At 36.4% G+C, this 21,977-nt stretch overlaps 1 protein-coding gene across 15 annotated transcripts in view; it reads left to right on the top strand.

Annotated features, from left to right (window-relative positions):
- Window positions 1–21,977, top strand: part of LOC115884269 (hornerin-like) — a 68,832-nt gene that overhangs the window by 35,999 nt on the left and 10,856 nt on the right. The window contains exons 2-24 of one of the 15 annotated variants that reach the window (XM_030902797.1): window positions 1,133–1,231; window positions 10,399–10,537; window positions 10,597–10,721; window positions 10,901–11,113; window positions 11,164–11,448; window positions 11,634–11,693; window positions 12,549–13,173; window positions 13,239–13,387; window positions 13,450–16,554; window positions 16,612–16,872; window positions 16,931–17,247; window positions 17,310–17,406; window positions 17,800–17,979; window positions 18,061–18,201; window positions 18,279–18,446; window positions 18,528–18,704; window positions 18,828–18,956; window positions 19,191–19,376; window positions 19,628–19,804; window positions 19,929–20,057; window positions 20,292–20,477; window positions 20,613–20,729; window positions 20,807–21,109. In XM_030902797.1, coding sequence (XP_030758657.1) covers window positions 1,165–1,231; window positions 10,399–10,537; window positions 10,597–10,721; window positions 10,901–11,113; window positions 11,164–11,448; window positions 11,634–11,693; window positions 12,549–13,173; window positions 13,239–13,387; window positions 13,450–16,554; window positions 16,612–16,872; window positions 16,931–17,247; window positions 17,310–17,406; window positions 17,800–17,979; window positions 18,061–18,201; window positions 18,279–18,446; window positions 18,528–18,704; window positions 18,828–18,956; window positions 19,191–19,376; window positions 19,628–19,804; window positions 19,929–20,057; window positions 20,292–20,477; window positions 20,613–20,729; window positions 20,807–21,109 — 7,336 coding nt within the window. In that variant the 5' untranslated portion in view covers window positions 1,133–1,164. Of the gene's footprint in view, window positions 1–1,132; window positions 1,232–10,398; window positions 10,538–10,596; window positions 10,722–10,900; window positions 11,114–11,163; window positions 11,449–11,633; window positions 13,174–13,238; window positions 13,388–13,449; window positions 16,555–16,611; window positions 16,873–16,930; window positions 17,248–17,309; window positions 17,407–17,799; window positions 17,980–18,060; window positions 18,202–18,278; window positions 18,447–18,527; window positions 18,705–18,827; window positions 18,957–19,190; window positions 19,377–19,627; window positions 19,805–19,928; window positions 20,058–20,291; window positions 20,478–20,612; window positions 20,730–20,806; window positions 21,110–21,977 lie in introns of all 15 variants that reach the window. The other 14 variants (XM_030902788.1, XM_030902798.1, XM_030902792.1 and 11 more) reach the window with 14 other exon arrangements.

Below are 21,977 nucleotides of genomic sequence, written 5' to 3'. Positions count from 1 at the left end.
CAGTATCAAATTTCTTTGTCAAAGATTTTTTTCGTCAAAGAATTTGACAGTGTAATATATGTGATTTTATAAGATATTGTATATTAACAATGTCAAATATCTCTTATAAAAGATCTTTGACAAAGAAATTTGATAGTGAAATACTAGCCTTATATTTTCAAAAAAATCCTATATAATATGTATTTCGCCACTGCAAAAAAATCTACAAAATAAAATTGTTATTTTTTGTAAACACTTCTGCGTTAAACCTAAACGGACACTACTTGTCAGAAGTTAGATTTACAGATATACAAATTTGCCTAACTAACAAAAAAATGCTTAACGTTTCGGAAAGTTTATCTCTTTCCGTCGTCGGAAGCAAAAAATACAAAGAATAAAGGAATGACATGATATCAAGTTAAACATCAAAATTAACAATTACTACCTGATAACAATTACTTAATAAGGTAAAACCAAAAAGTCTCGAACTTTCTGTATGATTATTTTTAATTTGTTTTTAATTTTTACCTATGTTATGTTCTTTAAAATCAAAGAAGCGATTGCCATACATTACTAACATCTACAGATGCATGAGTAATAAAGACAATACAATTATGTTAATACAATCTAATAAAAATAAATGTATTGCCCATGCATCTGTAGATGTTAGTAATGTATGGCATTCGCTTCTTTGATTTTAAAGAACATACTTTATATTAAATATAAAGGGAAATTAAAATAACTTTCGTTGCACATCACGACCACCAGCAAACTCCATAAGACGACGCATGGTGTCATTGATGAGGTGCAACGAAAGTTGTTCCAATTTCCCTAAAGTTATAGTACTCTAAAGCCCAGTTCATGCACTTGCGAAATGCGATTTACGAATTGCGAAATGCGTTCTTTTTGCCTTGCAATTTGCAATTGGTCGCTTTCAAGGTCTTTCTTGAAGGTAGCCAATCAGAACGCAAGCAGGAGCCAGTTTTGAGACGCACCCGGTATGTTTATACATAATCCATACAATTTTTTTTTCCTTCTTGGGTAGGAGAAAGAAAGAAAAAAAATAAAAAAAAATAAAAAAATAAAATAAAATCAAGAAAAAAGAAACAATTTATACATATTGAAGGCTAATATATTTTTGTGGTATTTTCAGAAGTACAAATGCAGTAAGACAAAGAACCAGCAATGGGAATCGACGTGAAAATACTGATTTTAACGCTGAGCTGCGTGAGTTGCGCATTAGCAAACAATGGTGAGTAAAAAAATTGATTCTGCGAAGGGTGAACGTGCAAAGATAATTTGCAAAGGGTAAAAATATGCCGATCTATTTATTCCAAGCCCGTTCATGCGAAACATTCTTATTATAAACTAGGGATGTTCAGTTTAAGGATGATATCGATATGTATTTTTTCGATATTTTTTATCTGACTATACGGTGTAAATATTTGGACATATATCGGACTAATGTTATATTTTGGGAGCGTACATAAATTGTGAGGCCTTTTTTATCAATACTTCCTTCCCTAATCTTACGTGAGATCCTTTAAAATTTATGTTTTGAGTATAAATGCATCGGATTTATTTAACCCTTTATAGCTTGATGGTCGCTGAATCGACCACTTTAATTTAACCAACTAATCAGTCGCGTGGAAGTGTATCATCGCCCAGTTTGTTTGCTATGCTTATTTCTATGCTCGCTTTGGCCATTTAATCAACCATATCTATACGTTGGCCGAATTGATGCGAAAAGTTAACCTAAGCGGTTGAATATTCGACCAGTGAGCATTGGTGACACTGAGTTCGTTCTTTATCATATATGTTATAATTGTCGTCTAAGAATTTTCTATGCAAATTTCGTGTAATAGAAATTTAAAAATATTGAAACGAATGTATCTGTGATGTTTATTTCTTTTTATTTCGTGCACCAGATTTACGACTCGGATGATATTAGTGGCAACGTGTTTTAAAAATATCGATATCGATATTTACATGTATCGATATTTTGAAAATATCGATATCGTTGGACATCCCTGCTCTAAACGTTATCGTGGCCATTCGAGCAACGTGTTTTGCTGTTTGGCGGCATTACACGGGCCATTTATAACGATTTATTTACGGTGAGACTGAAAATAGTCGCGGATCCGTCGATTTGATCTTTTTAGTGCATTTTGCAATTTTATGTCGTTACGGCGCGTACATTTTTTCTTCGCCCAGTTCTAGAAGAAACTTTTAATTGCTCCGGTAATCGACGAGTTCGTATGACTAGAGTCGAATAATAACCTATAGTGTTGAAGTTTTACCAAATCCTATTTTATTGGAATTATTTAAATACTTTTGTAACTTAATTATGACGAGTGTGTCACGAAAATTGGAATAAATTGCAAACTATTAAAAATAGGTAAATGATGTATGTATATACCTTATAAAAGTTTGTAAAATCTCTCAGAAAAAGTGATAAAATATGGGGTGCGCCACAAAAAAAATGAGATTTCTTAATTATTTTAAATAGTTGAAATTCATAAATATATTTTGAACACCCTGTAGCATATAACTCAAATATCTTTACATATATCTTTTTCCTCATCTCTATTAAACTCTCTTACGAAATTTTAAATGACACTGTCAACTTCAGAAACAACAATGAACATTTCTTTAAACAAATTGAAATACACTACTCAAAACAATTATGGCATATTGAATAATTATATTAATTTGAATAAAAGTAATTAGTACATATTTCTAAATGAAGCATGCATTTTTTTGCCTTTTTCTTGTGAGTTTTTTAGGATAATTAGGGTACGCACGGACATGTAATTTTTAATCGGCCGACTATTTAGTTGCATATTCGTAACCAATATATCCTTATGATAAAATGCAATCAAATAGTTGGCCGATCGACTTCATAATTAAGTATGTATTGTTTTCACTTTTGCTACTAAATAGTCGGCCGACTAAAAATTACAGGTGAGCGTGTAGGCTTATTGTATATAATTTCCCTTCACAGTATTCATACTATTTAAAATCGTAAGTCAGGGAATTCAAAGTGTCTTGTTTTACAAATTAATATTTTTTTTAGAAAATATGCGATAATTGTTTTGAGTAGTTTATTGCAAGAACTATTAATTTTAGGTATATAACATTATACATAAAACACTCCACGCAAACAGAATCTAAAAATAAAATAAAAAATAGAGCGTAGCATTTAAAAAATATATGTTATATCCGCCACACCTTTTTGAAGCACACTGTATATTCTATAATAATTTTAAAACGTGTATTTTAACCTTCCCTATAACTTTTATATTGAACATTTTTTTTTTGTAAACCTCAAAAGAAATGAGATAATGGACTACTCTATCGTTGACTCAATCTCTCAGAAATCTTTGCGTGTATTATAAGTTTGAAACTTCCATAAGAAGCATCTTAACAAAAAAGAATATACCGGAAACATCAAAACAAGTAAACAAATTGTTATCTACCTAAGGTAAATTATTGTGATAAGTTTATAGGAACTCGTATATTCTGTGTACTCTATGGGTTGGAACTCGTTGGTCTCTTTATTTTCTGAGTTACCTTGGGAAGGCCACTCTGCCATTAGGAATCGTGCGTGACCACCAGACATATTCTGTATCTTAATGTTAACAAAACGACAAATCCCGTAAAATAAAACAATTTACAGTCAATTTTCGACACAACAAAACATGAAATGTGCGAATAAGCATTTCTTACGAAAAAAAAAAGTTTTTGTAATATGTATGTTTTTGAAAATCATTTTGGATGGTTTAAGACGGTATCTTCTTTTAATTAAAACCATAAAGGACTATAAAGTTAATTGTGTCATAAAGTAATAAGTGCTCATTAATTTTTTTGCGTTTTTTTCTATATGGTGCTCTTGCAGAGCTCTAAAAACCAGGAATAGCCTGTAACGTCTCGTCAGAATGATATCGTAAATTAGTTAGAAACAACACAAAAACCGATTAGAAAAACAGGACATCGAGTGGATAATTGCCGTCAGCAAGTTCGTTTAATTTAATTCTCGTTTGGCATCGTCGCTGCTGCTGCTGGTGCTATCGTTTGCCGACATGAGCAAACTCTGCCAACAGTGCCAACGACAAAATTGATTTAATGGCTTTATAAGGTGGCGATAGTCTGGGGGATTTGGGGCCTTTAGCGTCGTTTTTGCTGGCAGGGCTGTTTGATATCCTGTCGAGATACCATTATAGTTAATTGGACGCGCAATTTCGAGATATTCTCGCATAATGCCGCCGGGCTTCATGTCCGTAATTGAATATTTATCATGTTCCTTCGCTGCGGTTATTCGTATTATTCCTCTTTTCAGTAGCTGCTATTATAATTCGTTATATGAACAGTGTTAGCATTTTATGTTGGCTCGCATTAAACCAGCTTGATTTTTTGTTGTTTTTGAACTAAACTTACGTGCATAGAAATCGGCCCACTGTGAACTTTTGGTTTTAACTGTGTCTTTTAGAATCTATTTATCATGGCAAGTAAAAAATATGAGCTGTTTCAAAGACAATTTAACATGCTTTAATATGAGCATAAATTTATTCAAGGTACTTATCGTTTATATGCGTACCAACGGATAAACAAATAAAAGGTATTGGTGTTGTGGTGACAATAAGAATAACAAACTTGTCAAATATTGCAATTACTACCTTTGTAATCGAAATTTTCACATTGTTCTTTTATTCTTTGATTAGTTGTCTTTCATTGTTTGATTAGTGTTTCAATTTAATGCATACATGACCGGAAAAAGCCGCCCAAGTAATCGCTTTAATCGAAAATGGACTTAAACAGAGAGCTGTAGCTCGGCAACTACATATGACACGCGGAGCGGTTCGAAGAGTGTGTGAACGATATGAGGAGACTCGATCCTTTCGTAGTCGATCTGAAACTGGTAGAAAGAGATATACAACGGATCGTGATGACCGCTTTATTGTGTCAACAATGTTAAGAAATCGGCGCCTTAATGCTATTCAGGTGCAACAATAGCTCCGTGAAACACGAGGAGTGACTATTAGTCAGTGGACAGTAAGACGAAGATTGAAGGAAAGTAACATGACCCCTAAAACACCCGCAATTGGTCCAAACCTTACCCCAGCTCATCGTCAAGCACGCCTGCGTTTTGCACTGGAACATCTGAATTGGACACTAGAACAATGGGAATCTGTTTTATTCTCAGATGAGACCAGGATATGCCTCTATGGTAGCGACCAATGAAGAAAAGTGTACCGGAGGCCAGGTGAGCGATTTACAGAATGCTGCATTGAGGAGCGGATTGCATATGGAGGTGGTTCCTGCATGATCTGGGATGCAATTTTTATGACTGCGCGAACCGACCCAGTTTTCATCCGTTCGGGCGACCGTCGACACGGGAGAGGAGGTTTAACTGGTGCTAGGTATATTGAGGAGATTTTAGCAGTTCATGTGGTACCTTACGTCGACTACATTGGAAACGAATTCACTGTTATGTATGACAATGCGAAGGCACACACATCAAGAATCGTACACGATTACATTTCAGAAGTCGGATTTCCGGTTATGGAATGGCCAGCATGCAGTCCAGACTTAAACCCGATAGAACATTTATGAGATGAGCTAAAACGAAGAATTCGTACTAGACGAAGAGCCCCAACTTCTATCCCAGAGCTCATTGTTGCAGTAGAGGAAGAGTGGCTTAACATCCCGCAAGAAACAATATCAAATTTGATCGAATCTATGCCAAATCGTATGAGAGATGTTGTTAGAGCAAGAGGGGGTCGTACCCATTATTGAAAATTTAGTTTAGTTAATTGTCCATAAATAAATAATAACATACCTCTTATAGTAATAAAAAAACGATAATTTGTTTCATGCATTAATTTAATAATTTTAATTCAAAGAAATCAAAATACAAATTAATATCTCTAAACTCTTTTCAAAGAATATGAAATTGTCTTTCAAACAGCATGTATTTTTTCTTAATCTGACAAATAGATTCTAAAAAATATAGTTAACTTTAAAATTTTGCCTTGGGCCGATTTCTATGCACGCAAGTGTAGATCGTCCATTGAAAAAATACATTATAAGGTTTTGAGCTTAATAAGTATGACCAAAAATAGCACACGCTGATCAAATTGATAAGGAATATACAGGGTGGTCCGAACGGTATTCCGGAAAATTCGGCAGCATATTATGCAGGTAAAAATAAGTAAAAAAGTTCGTATAAATGCAGGTATGTCCTAAAATGCTTAGTTACGGAGATACAGGGTGTAGAAGTTTCATTTCTAATTCGATTTTTTACGTAAAAAGGTCTTTTGGTAAAAATCGCTACGAGCAACTGTTCTCAAGATATTTAAAATGGAAATAATCAATACATGTCATTATTAACAAAAAATAAACACGTTATGTATATAGTTATTTTTTTAAATTAATAATAAATTTTTCCTCAAGTAGGAGTCACATTGACATCAAAATCAAATTTCTCATCTCAAAAAATTCACAGACACCAATTTTCATCCAAATATTAAAGTTACATCAGAAATTATTTGGAAAAAATCAAAATAAAAATGAAAACTCTACATCCTATATGTCCGAAACTAAACATTTTAGGACATACATTACTAAGAACTTTTTTACTTATTTTTATTTGGCTAGCGTCAGGAAAAGTGGTAACTTAATTAAATTATACGAATAGTCTCGTTAATTATTGGTAATTAACCACGACATTGTGGTTTTGTTTATATTATCTGTATTCATATACACACACCGGAAATGTCTAGGGATATTACAATTTTATCCAGCCATCGTCAGTAATTTTATTATTTGCATTTCTGATATAATAAAATTAAAATAAACAAATAGTTTACAGGACGTATTGGAAATAAAAATGCGAAATTTACCGAATTTTTCAAATTTACCTTGATTTTTATTGAACTCAAAAAAATACACACATTTTTTTTATTCTAAACTGTGAATTAAAAAAAAAAAGATAAAACCATTTTTACTTAATAACTTAATAAAGATTAAGCCTTACTTAATCACTCCATGCTCCTGATCAGGTTGTCGATCTCTTCTTGAGGTACAGCCTGCCACGCTGCATTCACGGCCCGAACCAGATCCCTACGAGTTTCACGGGGCATACCCATTCTCAAAATTCTTCTTTGGACCGCGTCCCATACGTGCTCGATGGGGTTGAGATCAGGAGATTGTGCCGGCCAGGGTAAGATGTTTAATTGATGAGCATTGATAAACTCACTTACCACTCTGGCTGTGTGAGGCCGTGCATTGTCATGCATGAGAATGAAGTTCCTCCCAAAATCATTGGCATATGGTAACACGACAGACTCAAGAATTAAATCACGATATGTGATTCCTGTTAGAAACCTTTCAAGAAAAACGAGATCGGTTTTTCGGCCTAACTGGACTCCTCCCCAGACCATAACTGTTCCACCTTGATAAGGGTGCGCTTCCTGAACATGATCCAACCGAATAAGATTTCCCGGTTCTCTCCATACCCTAAGCCTTCTCGAATCCGGATGAATTCCAAAGCGTGACTCATCCGTGAAGAGAACATTGACCCATTGTTCATTCGACCACTGAACATGATCTCGGCGTTGAGTGAGTCGGCGTCGAGCATTTCATTGTAAAAAATGATCTTGCTGAGGGGTAGTAATGCGATGTCGCCCTGTGTGCCTTTCAGCAACATCACCACTTTCACGGTACTTAATCGCGTGTACTTAATCGCGATATTACACTTTGCGTTGTATTTAATGCTCTAGCTACGTCGATTTGGCGCATTCCAGCTTCGAGCATACCCATGGCCCTTAGCATTTCGTCTCTGTTAAGATGTCTACGCTCCATAATGTCGTTTAATACTAAACAGAGTTATTTGAATGAATTCTTGCCAGTTATCATAAAAACATAGCCAGTACAGGTTAAATTCGAACAATTGATGCTAGGTGCTTTTTATACATTTGACAAAAAATGCACAAATACTTCTGCAAATATCCCAAATTTACAAATAACTAGTGTGACTACTTCGTTTCAATCGAAGTAGAAAAAATCGGCCTACAAATATTTGTTCATTCAAAACATTTATTATATATATAAAATGATATCCCTAGATTTTTCCGGTGTGTGCATTTTCTTTTTCTGTAAATTAATAGAATTCAAGGTTCGAGTTTTGAACGCTGCAGACACACGCTCGGGTCGTCTCCCTGTTGCCATTTGCATCCGATGCGAACGATAATCGTAAATATGGACGGACAATGTCATAAATCGGACGCGAAACACGGCATTGCCGGGATTGCCTCTATTTTCCCTCCGCTCCCCCCTCTCGCGGCCTTTCTGCAGGAATACTGCAGCAACAGGTGTCAGGCGGACCCTGTTCAACCATAAATTCGCCCGATTTTTCTCACAACGGCGGAGAAAAATCACCCACCTTTTGCCGTATGAATATTGTCGGTCATAAAAGAAAAACTTCACGCTGTGTTAGTGTCTGCGCGCGTAATTCAAATCTGTATGAAAACAAACCCGATATATGTTTGTAGGTGCGTCTTTTATTAAAAATTAGTTTATACAGAGTGCATCTCTTACGCTTGTTAATTATTATGAGCGTTATAATATTTTTACAGGTATCTCTGATGACAACAGTGAGTAGAACCTGTTGTTGGTTTTAGTACTGCATCATTAAATTAGCAGTAAAATAAAAACAGGTAGTTTGCCATTGCCTTCCTTTAGGTGACGGCTCGATGGTCGTTCTATTTAGATAAATAAATATTTTTATTTATATAAAAATACTAGCGTGTACCAGCGACTTCGTTCGCGTCGAATTAATCATTTGTAATGGTGATGATAAAGCAAAGCAAGAATTTCCATTAACATACAAACTGGATAAAATTTTCTCACATTAATGTCAGCATGAGAAAAAACAATATGGCGATATTATTATATAACTTGGTAATATTTGAGGGGTAGTTTCATCTCGTTGGAATTTGACTTTCGAAAAATCCGTTTGCCAAAAATAAGCTTTTTACGTCAAGCAGTTTAAGCAGAATCGTGGTTAAGAAATTACCCAACTTTTTGGAACACCCTGTATGATTTTTTAAAAATTTTCAAAATATGTAAAAAAAAACAAATAAATTATGCTTGTCCAAGCGTTTTCCCGAAAGACTAACCGTTTTTTAAATAACAAATATTGTAATATTTGAGGGGCGTTTTCACCCTCTTGGAATTTGAGATTCGAGAAACCCCTTCTTATCGAACCTCTACACCCCACAGTCAATCCGTTTGGCAAAAATCTTAATTTTTCGCTTTAAACGTCAAGCAGTTTAAGCAGAATCGTGATTACTCAATGGTCATATTTTATGAAACACCCTGTATAATTTTATAAAAAATCTTAAAATATGTAAAACAACAAAATAAAATATACGTGTTTAAGAGTTTTTCCGAAAAACTCACCGGTTTTTAAATAAAAAATATTTCAATATTTGAGGGATAGTTTCACCCCCTTAGAATTCGAGTTTCGAAAAATCCCTTCTTATCGAACATCTACACCCTAAAGTCAATCTGTTTTCCAAAAATCAGCTTTTTACGTCAAGCGCTTTAAGCAGGATCGTGATTAATCGATGACCAGATTTTTTGAAACACCCTGTATATATTTTTAAAAAATCTTAAAATATGTAAAAAACAAAATAAAATATACGTGTTTAGCGTTTTTTCGGTAACTTGACCGTTTTTTAAATAAAAAATATTGTAATATTTGAGGGGTGGTTTCACCCTCTTCGGAACTGAAATTCCTAGAATCAACCTGTATGCCAAAATTGAGTTTTTTACGTTGAGTGATTTGAGCAGGATCGTCATTAATCAGTATGTCAGTCACTTAAGGATTTTATATATTAGTATAGATACTACAATACGGGCTGAGTATTGAACCCGGTACTCTTGAGTAGCAAGCAGACACACTTGCTCCTGAGTCACGGCCACCGCTAGTATCAATTTTAGTAGAAAAAATTCTGTATAAAGTACATTCTGAAGAGACCCCGTAGTTTTCATTATTATTAGTATTATTATCGTACTATTCCCATCTTTAAGGTTATATGTAAACTAGGCCTTTTCAGCTTGTAAATCTAAAGAAACCGTCTTCTTTTTGCATAACTCTGGAAGTTTACGAGCTACCGAACATCGGTCTGAGAATAATGTTTGCTCTCTAATGAGCCCGACGCTGCATCGAGATGAAATACCTCGCTTGCAGCATGCGATAACTCGAAAATTTATAGTAGTCAATCTCGTATTTTTTAGGCCCAACATTAATCACGCTTGTTAATGGCATATTTATACTTATTAGTTAATATATCTGCAATCACGCAAGCAGAATTAATTACTGTCCAGTACCGACATATTTTTTTTTTCTTTCAGATTTTCCATTTTTCGATTACGATTTCGATTTAGAACCTCTAACACGCAACTCCAGGCAAATTCAACCCTATGGCGCCCCCTATCAATGCCAAAAAGAAGGATTGTACCCGGATTCAAGAAATTGTAGCTTATTTTACAGGTACATATACATTATTGTGAACTAATATTGTTAAAGTAAACGTAAATGTAAATTTCTAGATGTGCATTAAATGGGTACAATCAGTTCGTAGCTTACACTTTCGAATGTGCCAATGGAACAGTTTTTGATCCAGCAATCTCTGTTTGTAATCATCCTTATGCCAGTAGCCGTGTTGAATGTGGAGGTAAAATAAATTAAATTTTATTTAATTACTATATTTCATTAGGATAAATCAGATAGTCAGACTACAGTTTCATCTGCCGTATACTCAAAAACAAGCAAAGATGACTAGCTGATAGTGAATATAAATACATAAACTTCATTTTCACCAGATTTTACTTAACGATGTTATTTATATTTAAGCCAATTTCGTGGGTAATTCAGTTCAAACCTTCAGTACGACTTACGAACCACCAGTGCGCAGTGAACAACCTTTTTACAGTACTCAAGCTCCAGCTCCGAATCGTTGTACCGCTTTGGGATTCAGACAAGATACAGTAAACTGTCGAAAGTTCTATCGCTGCGTTGATAATGGACAAAACGGATTTATCCAGTACGAATTTACTTGTGCTCCTGGTAAGTTCTATCAAATAAATTTCTCTTATAGTCTAATTAATTTATTTTAGGGACTGTTTGGGATCCATCCTCAACCTCTTGCAACTACCCCAGTGCGACCTCTAGATTGGATTGCACCGAAGAACGGGATGGTGGTCAGTTAATTCTTAGAGACGATGTTAACGTACTCGAAAGCACCTCGCACCAAAGCACATCTTTTTCAAATTCTTCTGCACTAAATAGTTCTAGTTCCTCTTCCAGTAGCGCTTCTAATTCTAGTTCCTTTTCAAGCTCATCCTCTAGTAGTAGTTCTAGTTATCAAAATTCTACATCATCGTCATCAAATCAAAATTCAGGTAAGGAAGTAAACGGCATAAGATTTCTGTCTTTATTTTACAAAAAAGGATGAGTAAGAGAGGTTTTTGTATATAGGTTGTGATTGTTCTTGCACGCATGACACAGTAAAGCATGTGAGTTATATGTTTGCTGGTATATAATAAATAATCAAGCACTTATGTAATAAAGCACAAATATTATATAGGAACTAGTTCAAATAACCAATCAAGCGGTAGCCAGAATCAATATGGTCAACAAGGTTCAAATAATAACCAGCAATCTTCAACTTCAAACCAACAAACTGGATCCAGTAGTTCCTCAAGTAATAACCAGCAATCGTCAGGTTCAAATCAGCAGTTTGGGTCTGGTAGCACTTCAGGCAGTAATCAAGGGTCATCAAGCTCAAATCAACAGGCTGGATCTAGTAGCTCTTTGAATAATAACCAGCAATCTTCAGGTTCTAACCAGCAATTTGGATCTGGTAGCACTTCAGGCAGTAATCAAGAGTCATCAAGCTCAAATCAACAGGCTGGATCTAGTAGCTCTTCGAATAATAACCAGCAATCTTCAGGTGCAAACCAGCAATTTGGATCTGGTAGCACTTCAGGCAGCAATCAAGAGTCATCAAGCTCAAATCAACAGGCTGGGTCTAGTAGCTCTTCTAATAATAACCAGCAATCTTCAGCTTCAAACCAGCAATTTGGATCTGGTAGCAGTTCAGGCAGTAATCAAGAGTCATCAAGCTCAAATCAACAGGCTGGATCTAGTAGCTCTTGGAATAATAACCAGCAATCTTCAGGTGCAAACCAGCAATTTGGATCTGGTAGCACATCAGGCAGCAATCAAGAATCATCAAGCTCAAATCAACAGGCTGGGTCTAGTAGCTCTTCTAATAATAACCAGCAATCTTCAGGTTCAAATCAGCAATTTGGATCTGGTGGCACTTCAGGCAATAATCAAGGGTCATCAAGCTCAAATCAACAGGCTGGATCTAGTAGCTCTTCTAATAATAACCAGCAATCGTCAGGTTCAAACCAGCAATTTGGATCTGGTAGCACTTCAGGTAGTAATCAGGAGTCATCAAGCTCAAATCAACAGTCTGGGTCTAGTAGCTCTTCAAATAATAACCAGCAATCTTCAACTTCAAACCAACAAACTGGATCCAGTAGTTCCTCAAGTAATAACCAGCAATCGTCAGGTTCAAATCAGCAATCTGGATCTGGTAGCACTTCAGGCAGTAATCAAGAGTCATCAAGCTCAAATCAACAGGCTGGATCTGGTAGCTCTTCGAATAATAACCAGCAATCGTCAGGTTCAAACCAGCAAACTGGATCTGGTAGCACTTCAGGCAGTAATCAAGAGTCATCAGGCTCAAATCAACAGGCTGGGTCTAGTAGCTCTTCAAATAATAACCAGCAATCTGGATCTAGTAGCAGTTCAAACAATAATCAACAGTCTACAAGCTCAAACGAACAATCTGGATCTTCAAGCTCATCAGGCAGCAATCAATCATCTGGTTCCTCTAATCAACAATTTGGATCTAGTAGTTCCTCAAGTGGCACTCAAAATACTTCTAATCAGCAACAGTCTACTAATAACGGATCGTCTGGAAGCTCATCTAGCTCGACTTCAAGTTCTAATCAGTCAGGTAACCAGTATGAGGCCAGACCGGGTCAAATTGTTAATGGTTTGTGTGCAAAAGAAGGATTTGTCGATGATCAGCAAGACTGCAAAAAATTTTATAGGTATATTTAAATCAATCATATTTAAAATAGTATTATTCTATATTTATATTACTTGTCTTATTTAGATGCGTTAGCGATTCACGAGGTGGTTTGATGAAGCACGAATTTACTTGCCCCGAAAATACAGTTTGGGACCAAAATTCTTTAGCTTGCAATCATCCCTATGCTGTTACAGGAAGATGTTATATAGGCCAACCGGGAGTATTACCACCCGGTAAGAAGAATTGTAATTCCCCAAAAATAATTTTAATTTTTCTAATTATTTTTTAAAAATAGGTAATCAAAACACTGGTAATCAAGAACAATCAGGTTCTAGTAATCAACAAGGATCAAGTCAAGGTCAAAATACATCAAACCAAACTAATCAAAATCAGCAATCAAATCAAAATCAATCCACAAATGAAAATCAAGGATCAAACCAGCAACAATCGAGTTCATCGCAAAATCAATCCAATAATGAAAATCAAAGTTCAAGCCAACAAACTGCATCTAGTCAAAATCAAAGTGGAACAAGTCAAAATCAAGTAGGCCAGATACCAACAACTGAAAAACCTGGGTTACTGGTTAATGACCAATGTGCAGCAGCCGGTTTTGTTGGGGACGAAGTAAACTGTAAGAAATTTTATAGATGTGTAGGCAATGGTCTAGGAGGATACATCAAACATGAATTTACTTGCGGAGAAGGAACTGTCTGGGATGAAAATATTCAAGCATGTAATTATCCCTATTCTGTACGTGGTAAATGTTACAATGCGCAACCTGGAATACCACAAAATGGACAAACCGGCAATCAAAACCCTAGTGGCCAATATTTACCTGCAGGTCAGCAGCCGAGTGGGCAACAACCTGGAAGCCAATATCAACCAGGAAGTGGACAGCCTGGTGGCCAAAATGTACCTGCAGGTCAGCAACCAAGTGGGCAACAACCTGGAAGCCAATATCAACCAGGAAGTGGACAGCCTAGTGGCCAATATGTACCTGCAGGTCAGCAACCAAGTGGGCAACAACCTGGAAGCCAATATCAACCAGGAAGTGGTCAGCCTGGTGGCCAATATGTACCTGCAGGCCAGCAACCAAGTGGGCAACAACCTGGAAGCCAATATCAACCAGGAAGTGGACAGCCTAGCGGCCAATATGTACCTGCAGGTCAGCAACCGAGTGGGCAACAACCTGGAAGCCAATATCAACCAGGAAGTGGACAGAATCAACAAGGATCGAGCCAAGGTCACAATACATCAAACCAAACTAGTCAAAGTCAGCAATCAAATCAAAATCAATCCACAAATGAAAATCAGGGATCAAACCAGCAACAATCGAGTTCATCGCAAAATCAATCCAGTATTCAAAATCAAAGTTCAAGTCAACAAACTGAATCTAGTCAAAATCAAAGTGGAACAAGTCAAAACCAAGTTGGCCAGATACCAACAACTGAAAAACCTGGGTTATTGGTCAATGATCAATGTGCAGCAGCCGGTTTTGTTGGGGACGAAGTAAACTGTAAGAAATTTTATAGATGTGTAGAAAATGGTCTAGGAGGATACATCAAACATGAATTTACTTGCGGAGAAGGAACTGTCTGGGATGAAAATATTCAAGCATGTAACTATCCCTATTCTGTAAATGGTACATGTTACAATGCTCAATCTGGAATACCACAAAATGGACAATCAGGCAATCAAAACCCTAGTGGCCAATATTTACCTGCAGGTCAGCAACCAAGTGGGCAACAACCTGGAAGCCAATATCAACCAGGAAGTGGTCAGCCTGGTGGCCAAAATGTACCTGCAGGTCAGCAACCAAGTGGGCAACAACCTGGAAGCCAATATCAACCAGGAAGTGGTCAACCTGGTGGCCAAAATGTACCTGCAGGTCAGCAACCAAGTGGGCAACAACCTGGAAGCCAATATCAACCAGGAAGTGGTCAGCCTGGCAGCCAAAATGTACCTGCAGGTCAGCAACCAAGTGGGCAACAACCTGGAAGCCAATACCAGCCAGGAAGTGGACAGCCTAGTGGCCAATACGTACCTACTGGTCAGCAACCGAGTGGGCAACAACCTGGAAGCCAATACCAACCAGGAAGTGGACAGCCTAGTGGCCAATATCTACCTGCAGGTCAGCAACCGAGTGGGCAACAACCTGGAAGCCAATATCAACCAGGAAGTGGACAGCCTGGTGGCCAAAATGTACCTGCAGGTCAGCAACCAAGTGGGCAACAATCTGGAAGCCAATATCAACCAGGAAGTGGTCAGCCTGGTGGCCAAAATGTACCTGCAGGCCAGCAACCAAGTGGGCAACAACCTGGAAGCCAATATCAACCAGAAAGTGGACAACCTAGTGGCCAATATGTTCCTGCAGGTCAGCAACCGAGTGGGCAACAACCTGGAAGCCAATATCAACCAGGAAGTGGACAGCCTAGTGGCCAATATCTACCTGCAGGTCAGCAACCGAGTGGGCAACAACCTGGAAGCCAATATCAACCAGGAAGTGGACAGCCTGGTGGCCAAAATGTACCTGCAGGTCAGCAACCAAGTGGGCAACAACCTGGAAGCCAATATCAACCAGGAAGTGGTCAGCCTGGTGGCCAAAATGTACCTGCAGGTCAGCAACCAAGTGGGCAACAACCTGGAAGCCAATATCAACCAGGAAGTGGACAGCCTAGTGGCCAATACGTACCTACAGGTCAGCAACCGAGTGGGCAACAACCTGGAAGCCAATACCAACCAGGAAGTGGACAGCCTGCTGGCCAAAATGTACCTGCAGGTCAGCAGCCGAGTGGGCAACAACCTGGAAGCCAAAACCAACCAGGAAGTGGACAGCCTAGTGGCCAATATCTACCTGCAGGTCAGCAACCAAGTGGGCAACAACCTGGAAGCCAATATCAACCAGGAAGTGGACAACCTAGTGGCCAATATGTTCCTGCAGGTCAGCAGCCGAGTGGGCAACAACCTGGAAGCCAATACCAACCAGGAAGTGGACAGCCTAGTGGCCAATACGTACCTACAGGTCAGCAACCGAGTGGGCAACAATCTGGAAGCCAATACCAACCAGGAAATGGTCAGCCTGATGGCCAAAATGTACCTGCAGGTCAGCAGCCAAGTGGGCAACAACCTGGAAGCCAATATCAACCAGGAAGTGGTCAGCCTGGTGGTCAAAATGTACCTTCAGGTCAGCAACCGAGTGGACAACAACCTGGAAGCCAATACCAACCAGGAAGTGGACAGTCTAGTGGCCAATACGTACCTGAAGGTCAGGTACCCGGTGGGCAACAACCTGGAAGCCAATATCAACCAGGAAGTGGACAGCCTAGTGGCCAATATCTACCTGCAGGTCAGCAACCGAGTGGGCAACGACCTGGAAGCCAATATCAACCAGACGGTTCAGGTAAGTCAATTACTTATTAACTTACTTAAAGTTGGGACTTTAATAAAACATTTCTAGGCTATAATCCACCTTGTAATAATCAAACTATCGACAACAACTACACAGTACCTGGACAAATAGTTCAAAATAATTGCGTCAGTGAAGGCTTCGTCGGGCACGAAACAGATTGCAATAAATTCTTCAGATGTGTTGGAAACGGACAAACAGGCTTCACAAAATACGAGTATAATTGTGCTCAGGGAACCGTTTGGGATCAGAGTAGTTTCTCTTGTAATTATCCATATGCAGTTAGTGGAAAATGCTACCAAGCATCGTCAGGTGAAGTCAAACATTTCGCAAAAACCATCAAGATTATAGCAATTTTTTTTTGATATAGTTCCAAGCTACCCAAGCACAGGAGCTAACCAGCCAGGACAAGGAACATCTCAATATCCAACTTCCCCAAGCAATCAACCAGCACCTGGGTTATCATCAAGTAATACTCCTTCAGGATCTTATGGTTGCACTCAAGATGGTTTTATAGGAGATGCCCAGAACTGTTCTAAATTTTATAGGTGCGTAGGAAGCCATCTTGGTGGTTACACGAAGCACGAATTCTCGTGTGGTTCTGGAACTGTTTGGGACCAACAGAGATTGACTTGTAACTACCCATGGGCTGTCCAAGGGCAGTGTTACTCAGCGACTCCTTCAGAGGTAATATAATGTTTCTTAGGTGGATTTTTAATTAAATATTGATATATTTTTTTTAAATCTAGGTATCTCCTGGAAGCGACAACGAATCTACTACTCTTTCTAACGGACTACAGAGTTCTTTGCCTTCAAATACCGAAATAGTTCAATCAACTACACCAGGTATAATATTGAATTAATATAATAAAAATTATTAATCCTTAAATTTAATATGATTCTATATTTTTTATGCGTATGTATTTCTATGTATGGTTTTATATATTTCAGAAAAAAGCATATAGTTCTTACAGGTATAAATCCACACTAAACTGTATAACACACAACTTATACTTTTCATCACAACAGTGCTAAAATCTGTGTTTGTGTATTTTTTTTAATTATTAACACTTAATTATTAACTTATTTAAAGTCAAACATTTCAGTTCATAATTCTTTTAGAGATTAGAGAAAGTTTTTATAATCTCCGGAATCACTAAAATGTTTTGCTTTATCCAGAAAGCATCCTTTATTTTATATAATTTAAAATTCATAGTTAAGCAATTCAATTCTGTATAGGTATTACAAGCGAAACGACATCAACACTAACTGAAATTTCTAGTCACGAAACTACAACACTTCCTAGTGAAACAACTACACTAGACTACACACATTCCACACAAACCACAGTAGATATAGATGCTTCTACCACACCTATATATGACAGTAGTACGTCTACTAACACTATTACAACCGAAGGTAACAAAAAATTCTACATTTTAAATATATCTAGTATTGGAGAATCAATACAATAATTATTTTTATAATCGTCTTCTACAGATATTAATGATGTCGAAGGAAATACTACTTATTTCTCCACCGAAACACCATCCACACTTTTTACACAAACTTTTGAAACTTCAACTTTAACAGGAAGTACTGATTCGGAGAGTACAACATTTGATAGTTTTACTACTGAAGGTAACCAACGCAACGTTGAAATTTTAAAGGACCTTTACTATTTTGAAGCTAAACTCAATTAATATAGTTTTCTGCAGATGTTAATCATAACACCCAGAGTACAACTGAAACACTATATACTCATTACACTACTGAAATATTTAGTGAAACTACTACACCATACACTCAGAGCACAGTTGATTTTGACACTTCAACAACTCCTAATTTGCAAAGTACTACATTTGAAAGCGAATCCTCGACAGAAGGTAATGAAGTTTTGTGATGAATAAGATTCATCTTATTTCAAATGCAAGTATTCTGAAATTTTAAACGTTTATATTCTGTAGGTAGTACCTATAGTGAGAGCAGTACTACAGAAACGAGCATAACTGATTACACTACAGATATTTCTGGTCAGACAACCATATTTGATAATACGCAATATACTGAAAGTAGTACACATTTGGAAAGTTCAACTACACCTTTAGGGGAAAGTACCACTTTTGAGAGTAGTACTACACAAGGTAATTCAGTTTTTATCCGCACAAAATTGGTATCACCATCTTTTTTTGTCATGGAATTTGCACGCATCATCTTATAAGCACCTTAAATCTAAGATATTATATTTAAAATTAAAATTTCTATAGATGGTACTTTTGGAGAAATGACACCAACAACTGAAACCTTTTCCGAATTAACCACTAATGACATTTCGCAAACACCTACATCAAGTTCTGAAACTACCTTTAGTACTGATGGTACTGATACAACAATAGGTAACATGAACATGTCGTGACAAGTGTCTATTGACTTAACATTTTGTGGCTAACATGGCATGTGTTGCATGTAATACCTGCACACGAACATTGAAAATTCATTTTTTATGTTTTTACTAATAATAATAAACTCAAAAGTTATACTATAAGCCATATCACTCACTTAAATTATCAGATTTGTGTTTTCATTACTACTTTCATTCAAACTTACGTTAATCAAACTATTTTATTTAGATTCGGCTAGTACTCAAGAAACTACAACATCAAATTACCAAATTAGTACTACGTTTATCTCACAAAGCACTACAACAGAGTTAGATAATACTGATCAAACTACTACGCAAAAGAGTACTGTAGATTCTGAAAATACTAACACATATGCGTCTTCAGAACAACCAGAATATATTACCACGCCAGGAGGTAAAATATATCAGTAAAAATCAGCATGTCTATTATCACTGATCATTGCCATTTTTTTTGAACCAACTGCACACTTTTGTCAATCAGTTCATATTTATAACAAAAATTTTGGTTTTTGGTTTTGTATTACGAGTTTTTGATTAATTTGAAAGTGAATCCTCGACAGAAGGTAATGAAGTTTTGTGATGAATAAGATTCATCTTATTTCAAATGCAAGTATTACTGAAATTTTAAACGTTTATATTCTGTAGGTAGTACCTATAGTGAGAGCAGTACTACAGAAACGAGCATAACTGATTACACTACAGATATTTCTGGTCAGACAACCATATTTGATAATACGCAATATACTGAAAGTAGTACAAATTTGGAAAGTTCAACTACACCTTTAGGGGAAAGTACCACTTTTGAGAGTAGTACTACACAAGGTAATTCAGTTTTTATCCGCACAAAATTGGTATCACACCATCTTTTTTTGTCATGGAATTTGCACGCATCATCTATAAGCACCTTAAATCTAAAATATTATATTTAAAATTAAAATTTCTATAGATAGTACTTTTGGAGAAATCACACCAACAACTGAAACTTTTTCCGAGTTAACCACTAATGATATTTCGCAAACACCTACATCAACTTTTGAAACTACCTTTAGTACGGATGGTACTGATACAACAATAGGTAACATGAACATGTCGTGACAAGTGTCTATTGACTTAACATTTTGTGGCTAACATGGCATGTGTTGCATGTAATACCTGCACACGAACATTGAAAATTCATTTTTTATGTTTTTACTAATAATAATAAACTCAAAAATTATACTATAAGCCATATCACTCACTTAAATTATCAGATTTATGTTTTCATTACTACTTACATTCAAACTTACGTTAATCAAACTATTTTATTTAGATTCGGCTAGTACTCAAGAAACTACAACATCAAATTACCAAATTAGTACTACGCTTATCTCACAAAGCACTACAACAGAGTTAGATAATACTGATCAAACTACTACTCAAAAGAGTACTGTAGATTCTGAAAATACTAACACATATGCGTCTTCAGAACAACCAGAATATAGTACCACGCCAGGAGGTAAAATATATCAGTAAAATTCAGCATGTCTATTATCACTGATCATTACCATTTTTCTTCGAACCAACTGCACACTTTTTTCTATCAGTTCATATTTATAACAAATATTATTAAGGTGATATTTCGTTTCTGCAGATTTTATTTTAAGTGAAACTACAGAAGGTACTACATTTGAATATCAAACAGAATCAACATACTTTACTACCTTCAAGCAAGACAATAATAGTTTATATAGTACTACTCCAACTCAAGGTAACATATCCTAAGTTTGCGCAACGAAAATAGTTACTTATGAGAAAACTATAATAGTATTAATTATATTTATACAGATCTTACATCAAATACAGATACAACATATCCTGGAACATCTACTGAACAAATTACACAACATTATACTGAATTTTCAACAATTTACTCTACTGATCGTACTACAAATATAAATGATACGTCTAATGAAAGTAGTACAATGCAAGAAGGTACAACGTTTCTGTATTATACCACTGGATCTAATATTTCTGAATCTACTAACATATTCGAAACAACTCCTATGAGTACATCTTTTACCACTGAGAACAGCTACACTACTTTTACACCAGAAATAACTACATTTGGTAGTAGTACTACCGTACCAGGTAATGTGTTTCCTTATTAAAAATTGTATAGATAAAAATTACACAAATACCCTTTAAATTTACACCAAATTTACTACTTACCTCAACTCTAGATGCACGTTTTGCTAAATATATTCGATATCAATTAAACTTTTAGTTATATAATCGAGGGCGCGATTTTTAAATTCATTGCTGATATTGCTACGGACATATTCGGCGCCTTGCTGACTGACTGAAATTTAAATTTCGCGCTGGGGATTCAGGTGGTAGTTCTGCTGTAAAAAACGTCAAGTTGCCGCATTTATTTATTTATTTCCTGACATTGCCATTCGTCTTGTCACTTAAGGTACATGCATTGAACTCGAACCCCGACGCTCAGCGGACGCTAGCGCAACGCCAAACGCGATGCTGTCTGCCTGAACGGTCTAATTTAAGTTAAGTGAATTGATTCCATTTCGACACGCGGACGCGACGCACACGCGACGCGACGCTCGACGCTCTCAGTCTGAACGTACCTTTACTTTTGTATTACATTAAGATTAAAAATGTTTACTAGCAGACCTTGCAGTCGAACATTGTTCTTTTTAGAACCTTTTTTAGTGCAAAGTGTACATGATAACTTAAAATAATAATAATAGCCGTAAAAAACTGATCGCAGCTTTATTAGAATATTTTGAACGGGAAAGCGTTGTGTCCTTTAAGTGCTGTTAAGAAAGTGAGCTTTGTTGATGTAAATAATAACTGTTTATATATTTATAATTAATTTATTTTTCTTTTCTAAACTATTTTGATTCAAAGAAAATATACAAAAGTGGACAACGCTGTGCCGGTCAAGCTTAATCACGTGACTAAAAGTTTGTTTGGTATGAACTTGTATGTTGGCATCATC

Source organism: Sitophilus oryzae, unplaced genomic scaffold (assembly GCF_002938485.1).
Source record: "Sitophilus oryzae breed Bouriz unplaced genomic scaffold, Soryzae_2.0 scaffold_227_pilon_pilon, whole genome shotgun sequence".
Classification (NCBI taxonomy): domain Eukaryota; kingdom Metazoa; phylum Arthropoda; class Insecta; order Coleoptera; family Curculionidae; genus Sitophilus; species Sitophilus oryzae.
This window is presented reverse-complemented; position numbering and strand designations above follow the sequence as displayed.